The sequence below is a fragment of the Typopeltis vanoorti genome, chromosome 5 (assembly GCF_054136105.1).
Source record: "Typopeltis vanoorti isolate ZY-2024b chromosome 5, IOZ_Tvanoo_1.0, whole genome shotgun sequence".
Classification (NCBI taxonomy): domain Eukaryota; kingdom Metazoa; phylum Arthropoda; class Arachnida; order Uropygi; family Thelyphonidae; genus Typopeltis; species Typopeltis vanoorti.
This window is the reverse complement of record NC_143553.1, coordinates 45,019,612-45,032,233: the sequence shown is the minus strand read 5'-3', so window position 1 is coordinate 45,032,233 and position 12,622 is coordinate 45,019,612. Positions and strand designations below refer to the sequence as shown.

The window sequence follows — 12,622 nt, the reverse complement described above, 5'->3', positions numbered from 1 at the left end:
CACAGTTAAAGTTATGTTAAACGGAGCGTAACTAACACTCAATTCTTCATGCATTGAAAAAAATTAATATGACAGTCCTTACCAGAATTAGTTCCTAGCACATCAAATACGTTGTGAGTATACTTTCAAAATATTTTTATTTCACTTAAGAACACATCTATAAGACTTATCCACAGTTATAACTAAAACACTATTAATCGCGCTTCACAACTCTAGACATCAACTGTAGGTTACTTTAATTATCCTTGTTATCACTCATTAACTAATTAAACACTGTGCAGTTCTCCTTAGGGCAATTTAGAATTAAGTCGCAATTCTAGATTAGCTGGGTTTATTCAGAATTCTTCATTGAACGTCCAGCTTTTTATATTATCCGATCACGGCTTTAATTTCCTTTTTTTTTTATTATCACTGCAGACTTCACCTTCAGCTGACTATAAGATTCACTTCATCTTTGCTCGCTTATAAGTATTATCCCTTTTAATTCTGCCCTTGAGAACCTTTCACTTACTTCCACTTCTCTAGTTTATACCCTTGCTTCCTTCACTTCCAAAAATTCCGTCTCCTTCCTTCTCTACTTATTACCTTATATCTCTTCTAATATATCTCTTCTCCCAGCTCACGCTCTGTTCCACTCGCGCTCGTTTACTTCATGCGTTTCCATGACAACAAATAAACGTAAACATTTTCGTTAATGTTAAATAAGGCTATACCACTACATTGAGTTAATAAAAATACAATAAATAGAACATTAGAGCTACTTAATCAACTCTTTCATTTCGTATACAGATAACTATAATAATATTCGCGTTACAATATTTACATAAGTCACAATAATTTATATTGTGACTATATATTACTGTTTAATTATTACTGTTTAATTAATTAATAGCTGATAAAATTCAGAATAAACACTTAAATAATAATTCTTAAATAAGGATTAATAAATAACTTTTATACAAGTCATGATTAATATATAATAAACTATGTTGTGTATTTTGTTCTTTTTCATTCACATTTAACATTGTTTATTATATATTAATCATGACTTGTATAAAAGTTATTTATTAATCCTTATTTAAGAATTATTATTTAAGTGTTTATTTAACAGTAGCACTTGCAGTTGACTCCTTGCGCTTTCATCTCAGTATGATATCTCTGTCTGTCGACCTAGATCGACAGTCAGTGGTATCCTAATTTTACAACAGTTTTGCCGAACAGATAGGCCAGCAACATGACATCCTATCATAAAGCCTCTTTCAAACTTCGTCAGTTCCTTTCTTGTCAGTTCCATTTCACCCGGACACAACACAAATGCAATGACTTGGGAGCATCATTATCCTCCAACTTATACCGGCAAAAAATGTGATTCGTTTTATGGCACGATGCACCTTGCCCATATGGATGTTTGTTGACTTCTTCACTTCTTTCCAATCAGTGTGTGTGTGTGTGTGTGTGTGTGTGTGTGTGTGTGTTAAAAGGTTAAAAGACTATGAACAACATAGAGAGTCTTTATACATAATTAGCATTAAAACGTTGTAGTTGTATTTGAAGCTGTTCTTTCGTTTGTTGCATTGTTGGAAGAGTGCGTGCTTGCAGCATCACGTGAACGCCAGTACATGATTACAGCTGAATGACTATCTGGGAGGTTGTAGCTCAAGTTATTATTTAGATGAATAGGATTGAAGATGATTTCTCTAGATTCAACGATTTTTCTCTTTAGTTCTTCATTGCAACGGAAGATGTTAGTAGATTTTTCCCAGCAGACTTTGTGACTTTGGTTTTCATCATTAGGATTAGCCAAGAAAAGGATATGATTTGATAATGCACTGGCTCGCTGTCTCTTGTAAGTAATGTCCCTCATGTGTTCTTCTATATTTCATCCTAATGATGAAAACCAAAGTCACAAAGTCTGCTGGGAAACAGGAAACATCTACTAACATCTTCCGTTGCGATGATGAACTAGAGAGAAAAATCGTGGAATCTAGAGAAACCATCTTCAATCCTGTTCATCTAAATAATAACTTGAGCTACAACCTCCCAGATAGTCATTCAGTTGTAATCATGTACTGGCGTTCAAGTGATGCTGCAAGCATGCACTCTCCCAACAATGCAACAAACGAAAGAAGCTTTAAATACAACTACAACGTTTTCATGCTAATCATGTATAGAGACTCTCTATGTTGTTCATAGTCTTTTAACCTTCAGTGTTTATTCTTTTTTCTTTCTTTTATAATGTCACCTGATGAAGGCTGTTACAGGCGGAAACTAGTAGTTTTTTATATTTAAACCTTTTTACTTAAATCTCGGTCCTAGTCATTCAATTCTTCATAAAAATATGTATGTTAACCGAGTTAATGATCATTCTTTCATATATATATATATATATATATATATATATATATATATATATATATGTTTAATTCCGCAAACTCAAGCAAATCGACTGCAGCGCTCATGATGTTTCAGTGAAAGATACGAATATTAGCGTTGGAGTCAAAGGTGGCGATATTTTTCTTCCTGAATCTCACCTTGAGACCTAACAAATAACCTTTAACTCAGCTATCCTTGATTATGTGTAGAGACCGACTTCTAACCAATTTCCGAAAAGTTAGACTAAAAAAAGTTCTGCCTACTCGTGGAATTAATTAAAAATATAACGCTATTATATGAATCTCCTAACCGCAAGCAAAAGGCTCTTAGCCTATAGAATATTAGTTAGTACTGTGGGTGGACAATCAATTTATTGGGTTCATATAGTACAGACCAAACAGAGTTCAAGCCACTTCAAGTCTCCTCTAAAACAAAGTAGTGGTCCCAAACTACTCTCGTAACGATGTGTATGGCACCATTCAAACTAGCAGTGTGTTAGTTAAAGGGCAGATACACTAACCAGTCGACCAACCAGGACAGAAAGAGTTAATTCAGCCTAGCATTCTTCGAGTGAATACCATTTCCACGGTGCTACAGAGGTTCACTTCTTACAGCATTTAATTTGCTGAATCGAAAATTAGAAGAGTGAAAAGCGATATCCCAGAAGAGGAAAGTTACTAGTGATGTACTCCAATGGTCTGTTTTGGGTCCATTGCTATTTAATTTGTGTGTAAATGATATTGGGAGAGGTCTGAATGGCGATTTGCAGTTTTTTGCAGATGAAGCAGCTTTGCAAGAGGAGGAGGGGGGGGGGGATATGAACTTGAATACACTGGCTGACTGGGTAAATGAGTGGGATATCAATTCAATGTTTTCAAGTGCAAGGTTTTGAAATTTGGGAAGCCGAGATGGGATGTAAAGTACACAATCGGTGGAAATATCGTGAAAGAGGTAGAGAAGATGAGAGATCTGGGAGTGTTTGTAGACAAGGACCTAAAATTTCGGGGACATGTTACTAAAATTGTGAAGACAACACAGCGGATAATGGGAATGATACAGAGGACACTGACTTGTAGAAGTATGGATGTTATGGTTCCTTTGTATAAGTCTTTGATCAGGCCACATATGGATTACTGTGCACAGATCTGGTCATCTGGTTTTCAAAAAGATGAAAATGCTTTGGAATACGTTCAGAGGCGATTGACTAATGATGTAGAGTGTGAAGACAGATTGACAAAATGTAATTTGCAGAAATTGGTGGATAGAAGGAGGAGGAGGGGGGGGATATGATCGAGACATATAAGCTGTTAAGAGGTTATTACCAGATTAATGTCAGGGAGGTTTTGCACAGAATGGGTGAAGATAGCAGGAGAACAAGAGGTCATTCCTGGAAGCTGTATAAGGAGGGTGTGAGCAAGGGAGCGAGGAACAGATTTTTTGCATCGAGAGTAGTGAGTGATTGGAATGCATTGCCTGAGAGTGTGGTGAACGCAGAGATAGTGAATATATTTAAGGTGCGGTATGATAAACTGATAACAGTGGATCTCCCACAATGAGTCTCTGACTCCATGGAGGTTTTATTATAATAATAATAATAATAATAATTATTATTATTATTATAAGTGACATCCGATGAAGAGAGAGACAGATAAGTGCCATCACCTGGTAGTCCCTGACCTTAACTCAGTTTATTATTTATCGGAAATAAAGTGGAGTTAAATACGTACAACAGTACACACAACTGAAGTTCGGTAATATTTCGTACCAAGACCTTTAACAGTTACTTTCGGTTGATTGTTTGCTTATGATATCGTATTTTATTTTCAATGTTATTTCTCTTCATTATTTCTTTTTATTGACATCACTCTCCATAGTATTACTTCGTTTTGGCATACTGTACAGTATACTAATAAAGTGGATGCATTTGATATGACAGCAAAAATGAAGAGCAAGGCAAGGCAAGAAAACCACCTTTTTATACAAAACGTGAGCATGTTAACTGTTTTATGTGATGTTCAATAACTGAGACCTTCCTCTTCCCGGATAAACAAACGCATGCATAGTTGAACTGTACGAGTATTGTATTGTATAGCTATGCACGTGGTTTTCTTTTTGTATTAGGCTCAGTGGCCTGTCATTCAGATCTTTCCAACCATACAACATCGTCGATACACAGCACGTAGGTTATTATTATTATTATTATTCGTGACACCTCCAAGGAGTCCGAAGACTCCATGTACATTTGCTAGTTCGGCAAATATATATATACAGTATATATGACTGTCCATATCACTTCCTTCTTTGAACCATTACTGCAGAATTCCTCCCCTCCCCCTATCCGTTAAACCATATAAACAAGCCGAAAATCACACAGCCAATGAGTCTATGTGGATAGAATTAACTGAGTTATCGCTGTTAAAAATTATATTTAGAAAGCCTTTGGCAGCACTATACGTGAATTGCAGACGAGATGCAATCTTGCACATAAAATGCTTTTTTTTTTTTTATTCCCACGAATTAATTTCCATTTGGAAAACATCGTTTCTATATATATATATAAGCGCCTCCGTAGCGCAATTGGAAGAACGACGGTACATTGCGCCCTTCGATTGGAATAGGCCTAAGTTCGATTCTCGTCGCGACGGGAGGAATCTTTATCTGGTCGATTTCAATCGATGGTGAGTTAGCCGATCTCATACGGAGGTAGCAGGGTTTTTTCTCCCGGAAACTCGGGTTTTTCATCCCGCATACATACAAATCGGCCCTTCAGAACACACGCAATTTACAGACAAAAATTACTAGTTGTGGTGGTGTTGGAGGTGGGCGGTAGATGGCGTTGATTCGTAGTAGAGGTAAGGTGTAGAGACAGTTGAAGATGTCCTCCCGCGATGAGTCTTCGGACTCCTTGGAGGTATCAGGAATAATAATAATAATAATAATAATAATATAGAAATGTGTTTTATCCGAAACAGCAAAGTCTATTTTAATTTCCTATATATATATATATATATATATATATATATGTTTCGGATAAAACACATTTTCGAAATACTAGTAAGCATCTCTTCGCTTGTTTCAGCATATTGTAATATACATTGATTTATTAACACGTGAGCATAACGCACGCGTTATAAGATCATTTGATTGTGGTTTTTTTGCAGTGAACTGTTTGAGTGATACGAACAATAACTACTAACTAGCATTTAATAACATCTAAAATTCTCCAGAGGGCGCTTAGAGCACTGCACTTCATCAGTTCTGTTCTAATGGCGTGAGGTCAGCGTTGCTGATGTAAATAATGGTTAAAAAAGTTTGAAACTTCAGGCTACACCAGTTAGTATATTCATAACTAAATGGGTTTATTTGGGAAAACACCAGAAAGATCCCCAAAAGAACAGGTTTGTAAATTAGAAATTAATGCCTGTTTGTTAACAATTTTAATAAACTTGGAAAGCTTGTTACGTAGAATTGCGTCATGAGCGAGATCATGAATATTATTCTCATAAGTTTTAACCTCGGTTTGTTCTATTTGCCGTTATTACATATTACATTTGTAACTTTGTACGATAGACAGTCCACATCTCAGCTGTTATTCGATAGGTCTCGATTAGCTTCGGTGTAGTGGTTGCGGGCCAAACCAACTATACTAATTAACTACATAAAAGCAGAAAAATTGGTGTGGGTGTTAACTTGGCCTTATTTGACATTCTGAAAGCCCTCCTAGCATATAAAAATCAAATCTGTTATAGGGTTAAACAGATTTGATAAAGAAGTACTTCCTATATTCAAAACATTTACAAGGAAAATCTGTTTAGCCAGAGTACTACTTTCTTATCTGTATGCATGTCAAGAGCACAATTATATATTGAAGTATAAAAGATTTATTTTATTGAATTTCACAGGCGTTTTCTTTTCATGTACCCCAAAGCTTTTAGATTGTTCATTGCTCTGCATTAACAAAAACGGTTGAGAACTGATGAAATAAACATTTAATCGACATGAGATATTTGCAGATGAGATCTACTAAACCTTAAGAAACATTTACATTATCAAAAATCTGACAATTTTTTTTTTTTTTCAAATGTGGATTTTCACAAAAAAGTGTACAGTAGTATGTTAAATGCAAGAGCATATCATCATCAAATTCCTGGCATGTACCCTAAAGTCAGTGGGGGGGGGGGTACAGAATACTCGGATAGTACTGCATGAAAAGTTTATATTATTATTGATTTCCAGTCAACTTTTTCTTTAAATTAGCTTATCTGTCAGGACTCCAGTATTGTCAGATCTTATATCACAGTGTTCTAAAGTACTTCTAACTGCATTAGTCTTCGTAGATTTTGGTGTACCCTTGTGACTTTTTCCTGCCATCCTTTCATCAAACATTTTGTTAACATTGCTTTTCCAATTCTGTTTAAGTGGCTATACCACCTGCAATTAGCTCTGCTCATGCATTTCCAAATGCTAACAGTGCCAAGTTCCTTCCTAATACAGTAGCAAACAAATTAATCTGAACAAGCTGAATTTTCATAAAGATTTTTGGTTTCAGGTTATTATTTTTGGTTCTGGTTTTAGTTCACTATTTTGGTTGAACACTGTGTGTTTTAACTGTCTCTACAATGTTTATTAATAGTATTGTGCATTTTTTATAGTGTAAACAAGTTGACATTTGTAGTGTTTTATTCATTTTGTTAGCTATAAATGGATACATTTCCAAGAAAACATTCAAAAATATATACTCTTTCTCAGCACACATCCATGACTCAAAGACAAATTGTCAATGAGTGTGGTTTGGTTTAGGTACTTTTAATGTGATTTTAAAGAGGTACCTTTTCTCTTTTAAGTAAAGGAAAATGTAGGTGGAAAAGGAAAACTGCACTTACTCAAGATCCTTTACTAGTTAGGGAAATCAAAATGAATTCAAGATTACCTGCTGTAGACTTAAATAGAGACTTCACAACTATTGGGATTAATGTTTCTGACGTGACAGTCCATCGAAGATTATTGGAACCAGGGAGGACTTCCCACAGACCAAAAAAGAAACAACTGTTGATGAAGGCTATGCAGAAAAAGAGGCTCCAGTGGACAAAAGTGTAAAAAGATTGGACTGTTGAGAAGTGGAAGAAGGTCATATTCCCAGGTTTCCCTGGGGTTCTTTTACACATGATGACTAAGGATCACTTGTGCCTGTTGACAGTATGGTTAAAAGTGACCAATACATAAAAATGTTGCGGAAAAGAGTGGTCGCATAGATCCAGAAAGACAAAGAACCTATCTTCCAACAGGATCTTGCTCTGTGCCACACTTAAACAAAAAAAAGTGAAAGAGTTTCTCCAAAATCACAACATTCAGTGGCCAGGTAACTCTCCTGACATTAACCAATAGAAAATTTGTGTGTTATAGTGAAAAAGTGACTTGGAAAATAAAGTTGATACAAAAGATAACTTAATCCAGTTCATTATAAAATTATGGCTATGTGATGCAGAAATAATAAAATTGTGTTCTGTGTTGGTCCATGCCTAAGTGAATTAATGAATTTATTTGGAACAGAGCTGCACTAATAAATTATTAAGTAAAGTTGGAACTTAATTTTTATACTTATTTTCTTGCGCAATTAAAATTTTTCTTTAAAATGTGAGTATTCAGATTAGTTTGTTTGCTGCTGTATATCCATTTTCATTATCATTCTGTCACTGGTACTATCTGCTCATTCCCCTAATTTTTCTTAGAACTCTCATATTTGTGGTCTCCAATCGTTGATCAACTGTTTTATATCTTACCCCCATCTTTCATACCCATAAGTTAAAATTGATTTGAACACCATGTATACTTCTACTTTAGTGTTTTGACTAATTTCTGTCCTATTTCACATAAATTTATTCATTTGACTCTCTGCCTTACCAGCCTTATTTCTTATTGTCTATAGTATTTCTGACCCTATGGTTCATGTAGTTCCCATCTCTGACTTTTAGTATGAAGTAAAAATCAAAACTTTATTCTTTGGAGAAACCCACATAGTAATGATTTTTTTTCTTCTTTTTTTTTTTTTTTTCAGGATGCAGTTGATAGAAAAAAACTAACCAAGATGCTAACAAATGTGGGACTGTTTAAGACTTGGAGCTATACAAAAGGAAACCTTTGAATAGTCTATACAAAATGTACAATTAACTGGGACTTGTAACCCAGTATCCATCACTCAGTGATGGATACTGGGTTACAAGTCCCAGTAAGATACAACCATATTCTGTATTTGTTGAAATGAGCAAAACAGAAGTTTGATGTAATGATGGAAGACAAAGACTGAGGATATCCAAAATCTAGGTGGATTTATGCAGTTAGAAATGGATTGGAAGAGTAGAATATAAAATATGACAATATTAGATCTGACGAATAGGCTAATTTTGAGGAAAATTTATGACTGGAACTAAGTAATAATGGAATCATAATCGTGTAGTAGTATCACAGCATAATCACATATTATGCTAGCTGGCAGGTTGATTAGTTATGAAACTCCTGCTGTTTTCAATTAGAGAACTAGGGGAAGCAGTGAGAACTCAGCTACTAGAAAAACCTCATAAAAAGCATTATCAATGTAACAAGAAATGGAGTGAACAGAAGTGGAGCTAGAAGAAGTATTACAGAAATGTTGATATAATTGAGGTGAAAAGACTTTAAAATAGGGGAGAAGAAAATCCTTCTGAATGAGTTTAAAGCAATTCATTCAGAATACGAGAGAAATTGGATTTACAGACACAGATCTTGTGGAATGGTCCAAATTAACCATTATTCACACAATTTTTTGTATCTCTCCTTAAACTTACACATACCTTAGGTTTGTGTAATGCTATGATACATCTTAGGCCTCCAAAACCTCCCTGTCTTCACTTAGGAAATCTGGTTTTTACAAGATCACCTGTACTTGTGGTATGTGTTACATAGGACAGACAGGTAAGTCAGGAGAGATACACATGTCAGAACATTTTAAGGACATAGAGAAAAAAAAATAACACAAATTAGGATTAGCAGTATACACAATTGAAACTAAACATGAAGTGTTGTGGTTCCAAACTGAAATAGTCCATGTAGATTACAATTTCTGCTCTAGAGCTTTTAAAGAGCATCTGAAATGCTAAAATATCCACAACAGCAATAAGAAACAAGGCATGATTTATACCAAGTCTGGATGTCTCTCATAAAACATCTAATGCACACAGATTCAAATGGCCCAGCATAATGCCCAACCATCAAGTTACTACATAGCACATGTGCATTCCATGGTTAGGCTTTTTTAAATATATAGCATTGTGATCTTTACCTACTTGTAGTATACTTCTTTGTTTTATTCACTATTATCTCCTGAAGATGTGAAACAGTTATTTTGCTAAACTAGTTGAGTGTGTTAATTGTGTTTTACATTCAACTTGTTCTATGTGGTTAAATACCAGCATTATGTAATTTTTATTTTTTCTTTTCTTTTTATTTTATTATTTTTTTATGTGGTTCCCATCTATGAAATGTTATTTACGAATGTATAGTACATTTGCATTGTAGATGGGTTAAGGTAAGTTTTATATATATGTGTATATATATATATATATATATATATATATATATATATTTATTTATTTATTTTTTACATAATCTGGAAACTCTGCTCTAGAAACCAAGTATGGAACTTATTCAGGTCTCCATTAAGCGGAACAGTGGTCTCACACTGGGCGATGAAATTCATCTCCCATCTAAAGATCATTACAATTATTCATGTCCATGACCTATTGGTTGGAGAGTGGATGTGCTAACCACTCGGCCAACCAGGTCAGCATTTGATTATATTTTCTCATTCTTATCATCAGTGCATAACCTATAGTTTTTTGCTTGAATTACATTTGTCAAATTTATGCAATCACTCTTTATAATGCACCCACATTGTTTACAAAGAGAGCTGTTTCACCTTTAACAAATACAGCTGTTTCATTAACATTGTCTAAGATACTTCCTTGTTATACTTCATTATTAATTGTAAACCACTCCAAATTACTGTCATGCACATCTCTCATATTTGACATTTTCTTTAATTTCTTCTTTTCAAAACTTCTCTGACTTCTTACTGTTTTTCACTCAGTTAAAGGCTTTTCCAATAATTGCTTTGAAAAATTATTAAATGCAGTGTCTAGTGATAAAACATTTATAAATAGAAAATATCCATGAAGAGTACATATCAATTCTTGTGGAAGGAAAAGCTATCAGAAATATGAAATCTGGAAAGGCAGCTAGAATGGATTATTATTTTACCTGGAATGCTGAAATATAGTGGTATAAATAAGTTTTGCACTGCCTACACTGTATAATTCAGAGAGCTTTGTCCAGGATGATTGGAATAGAGATTTCATTGCAACAATTTATGAAAATAAAATAAATGTAAAACAGGAATTTTGCTATTGAACGTTCAGGAAAGTTATGGAATCATACTTGAGAATATTCCCAAAAAAATTGTTCGAAGTAAAGATCAATCTGGGTTAAGGTCAAATAGAGTTTCCAAGGGCAGATTTTTACACATAGTGAGGAACCATGTTCATGTACAACAATTCATGTTGAAGGGGAGAAAGGAATAAGACAATGTATGTAATGATCACAAACACACGAAATCACGTGCTTTTTATGTAAAATTTTCCAACTGTTATACAAGCAAAAGAGTTCCCACTTTTAAAACTACAATGTCCATTAAAAAAAAAGTTAATTTTCCAACATGTAATAATAAACAACTCATCCCACAATACAGATTGATTACCCTGTTATCAGAATGGATTCTCCTACTTCTGCCATGCACAGAAGTGTTGAAAGGTCTCGTATCTGTGGTCGAACAGTACCAATGGAAAAAAAATGTAAATCTGTAGTTCAGTAGTATGGCAAATGGATATAAGGTGAGTGGAACCATAGCAATATGTTGTAAACCAGCTTTGTTATTTCTAATATTTGGATCTTGTTATAGTGGAAAATAGTTTTAAACCTGATATTCAAATAGGAGAGATAAAACTTAGCTCTTTAATTTATACAGGTTTTAAATTCCTTTTAAATAAATTCCTGCATGTGTTCCAGGAGTCTTTAGCTAAATGAAATAATTTCTGTGACAAATTTGGCACTAAAATCAGTAATAAATGGACTGAATTTGTGAAAATAGGCAGGGAAAAAAACAGAAAACAATCAGTTACATTCTTACACATTTTAGCTTTTATGGTTTTCAGTGAAGATGGCATTGAATGTGCAATTAAACATGGAAATCAATAAGAGAATAAATAAAACTGCAATATAGTTGGAAGCAACTTCAATAAATTTATATGGCACAAGAGAGAGAGAAATCTACCAAAAGAACAAGCTGGAATTATGCAAGTCATGTTCCAACCAAGTTAGTTTGTTAGGTTAGAAAATAAATCAGTTGATTGCAGACTGGAGATCATAGATGAAAGTTCAAAGAAAGTGTTGGCAGGTAAAGAGATGGCATCATTTTCATATTTAAATATATTAAAAAGGAAGTCAGCATTATTAGCATTCAACCATCTTAAATAAGCAGAGCTAATTTAAGATGGTTATTTAAATGGAATAAGAAAAGAATAGTAATTTGAATTTGCAAAAATGTTTGAAAAAACAAAATTGACAAGAAAAGGATCCAGAGGAAGATTATATAGGAGGATTGTTGCATTTAGGAGTCAAATGTAAGACCTAATCAAATTATACCTAACAGATGACTAATGAGTTGCTTAAAGGCAAAGCTGTATAACTGAGAGGAGACCTCCATATATGATTTTAAAGTAATACAGAGAACCAACCAGGGCTTCTGATCTAATGTCCAATCTTCACCTCCTCGTGGTGCACCCTGTTAGGTATCTACCTGGATACTGATGGGCTGGCAATTTGGGATTTAGCCAACCAAATTGTATTCTTATTGGCTTAAACCACAATATTAAATGATGGTACAACATGACAATGTCATGCTGCCTGGCATGTTGCCTGGTTAAACAAGGCCCCCATTGTTTTAGCCAGGGCAAACAGCGAAAAGTCAGCTACTGGAACAAACCCTAAAACACACCCCAACTCAGTATCACCAGAGATGAAGATTGGTACTATCAACATAAGAATCCTAAATGGCAAAGAAGATCTAGCTGAGGAATTGGATAAGTACCAGATCAATATTATAGGGGAGACTGAAACAAAAAAGACAAAAACTGGTGAGATCTTTCTGAGCAATAAATAT

General features: G+C 34.3%; 1 protein-coding gene across 2 annotated transcripts in view; it reads left to right on the top strand.

Moving 5' to 3' along the window:
* Window positions 1-12,622, top strand: part of Vps24 (vacuolar protein sorting 24) — a 110,376-nt gene that overhangs the window by 26,349 nt on the left and 71,405 nt on the right. Inside the window, exon 1 of one of the 2 annotated variants that reach the window (XM_090392395.1) lies at window positions 5,639-5,771. The exons of the other annotated variant lie outside the window; for it this stretch is intronic. Within the exon in view, the coding sequence (XP_090248521.1) occupies window positions 5,727-5,771 (45 nt within the window). The 5' untranslated portion in view covers window positions 5,639-5,726. Of the gene's footprint in view, window positions 1-5,638; window positions 5,772-12,622 lie in introns of those variants that run through there. 2 annotated transcript variants of the gene reach the window in all.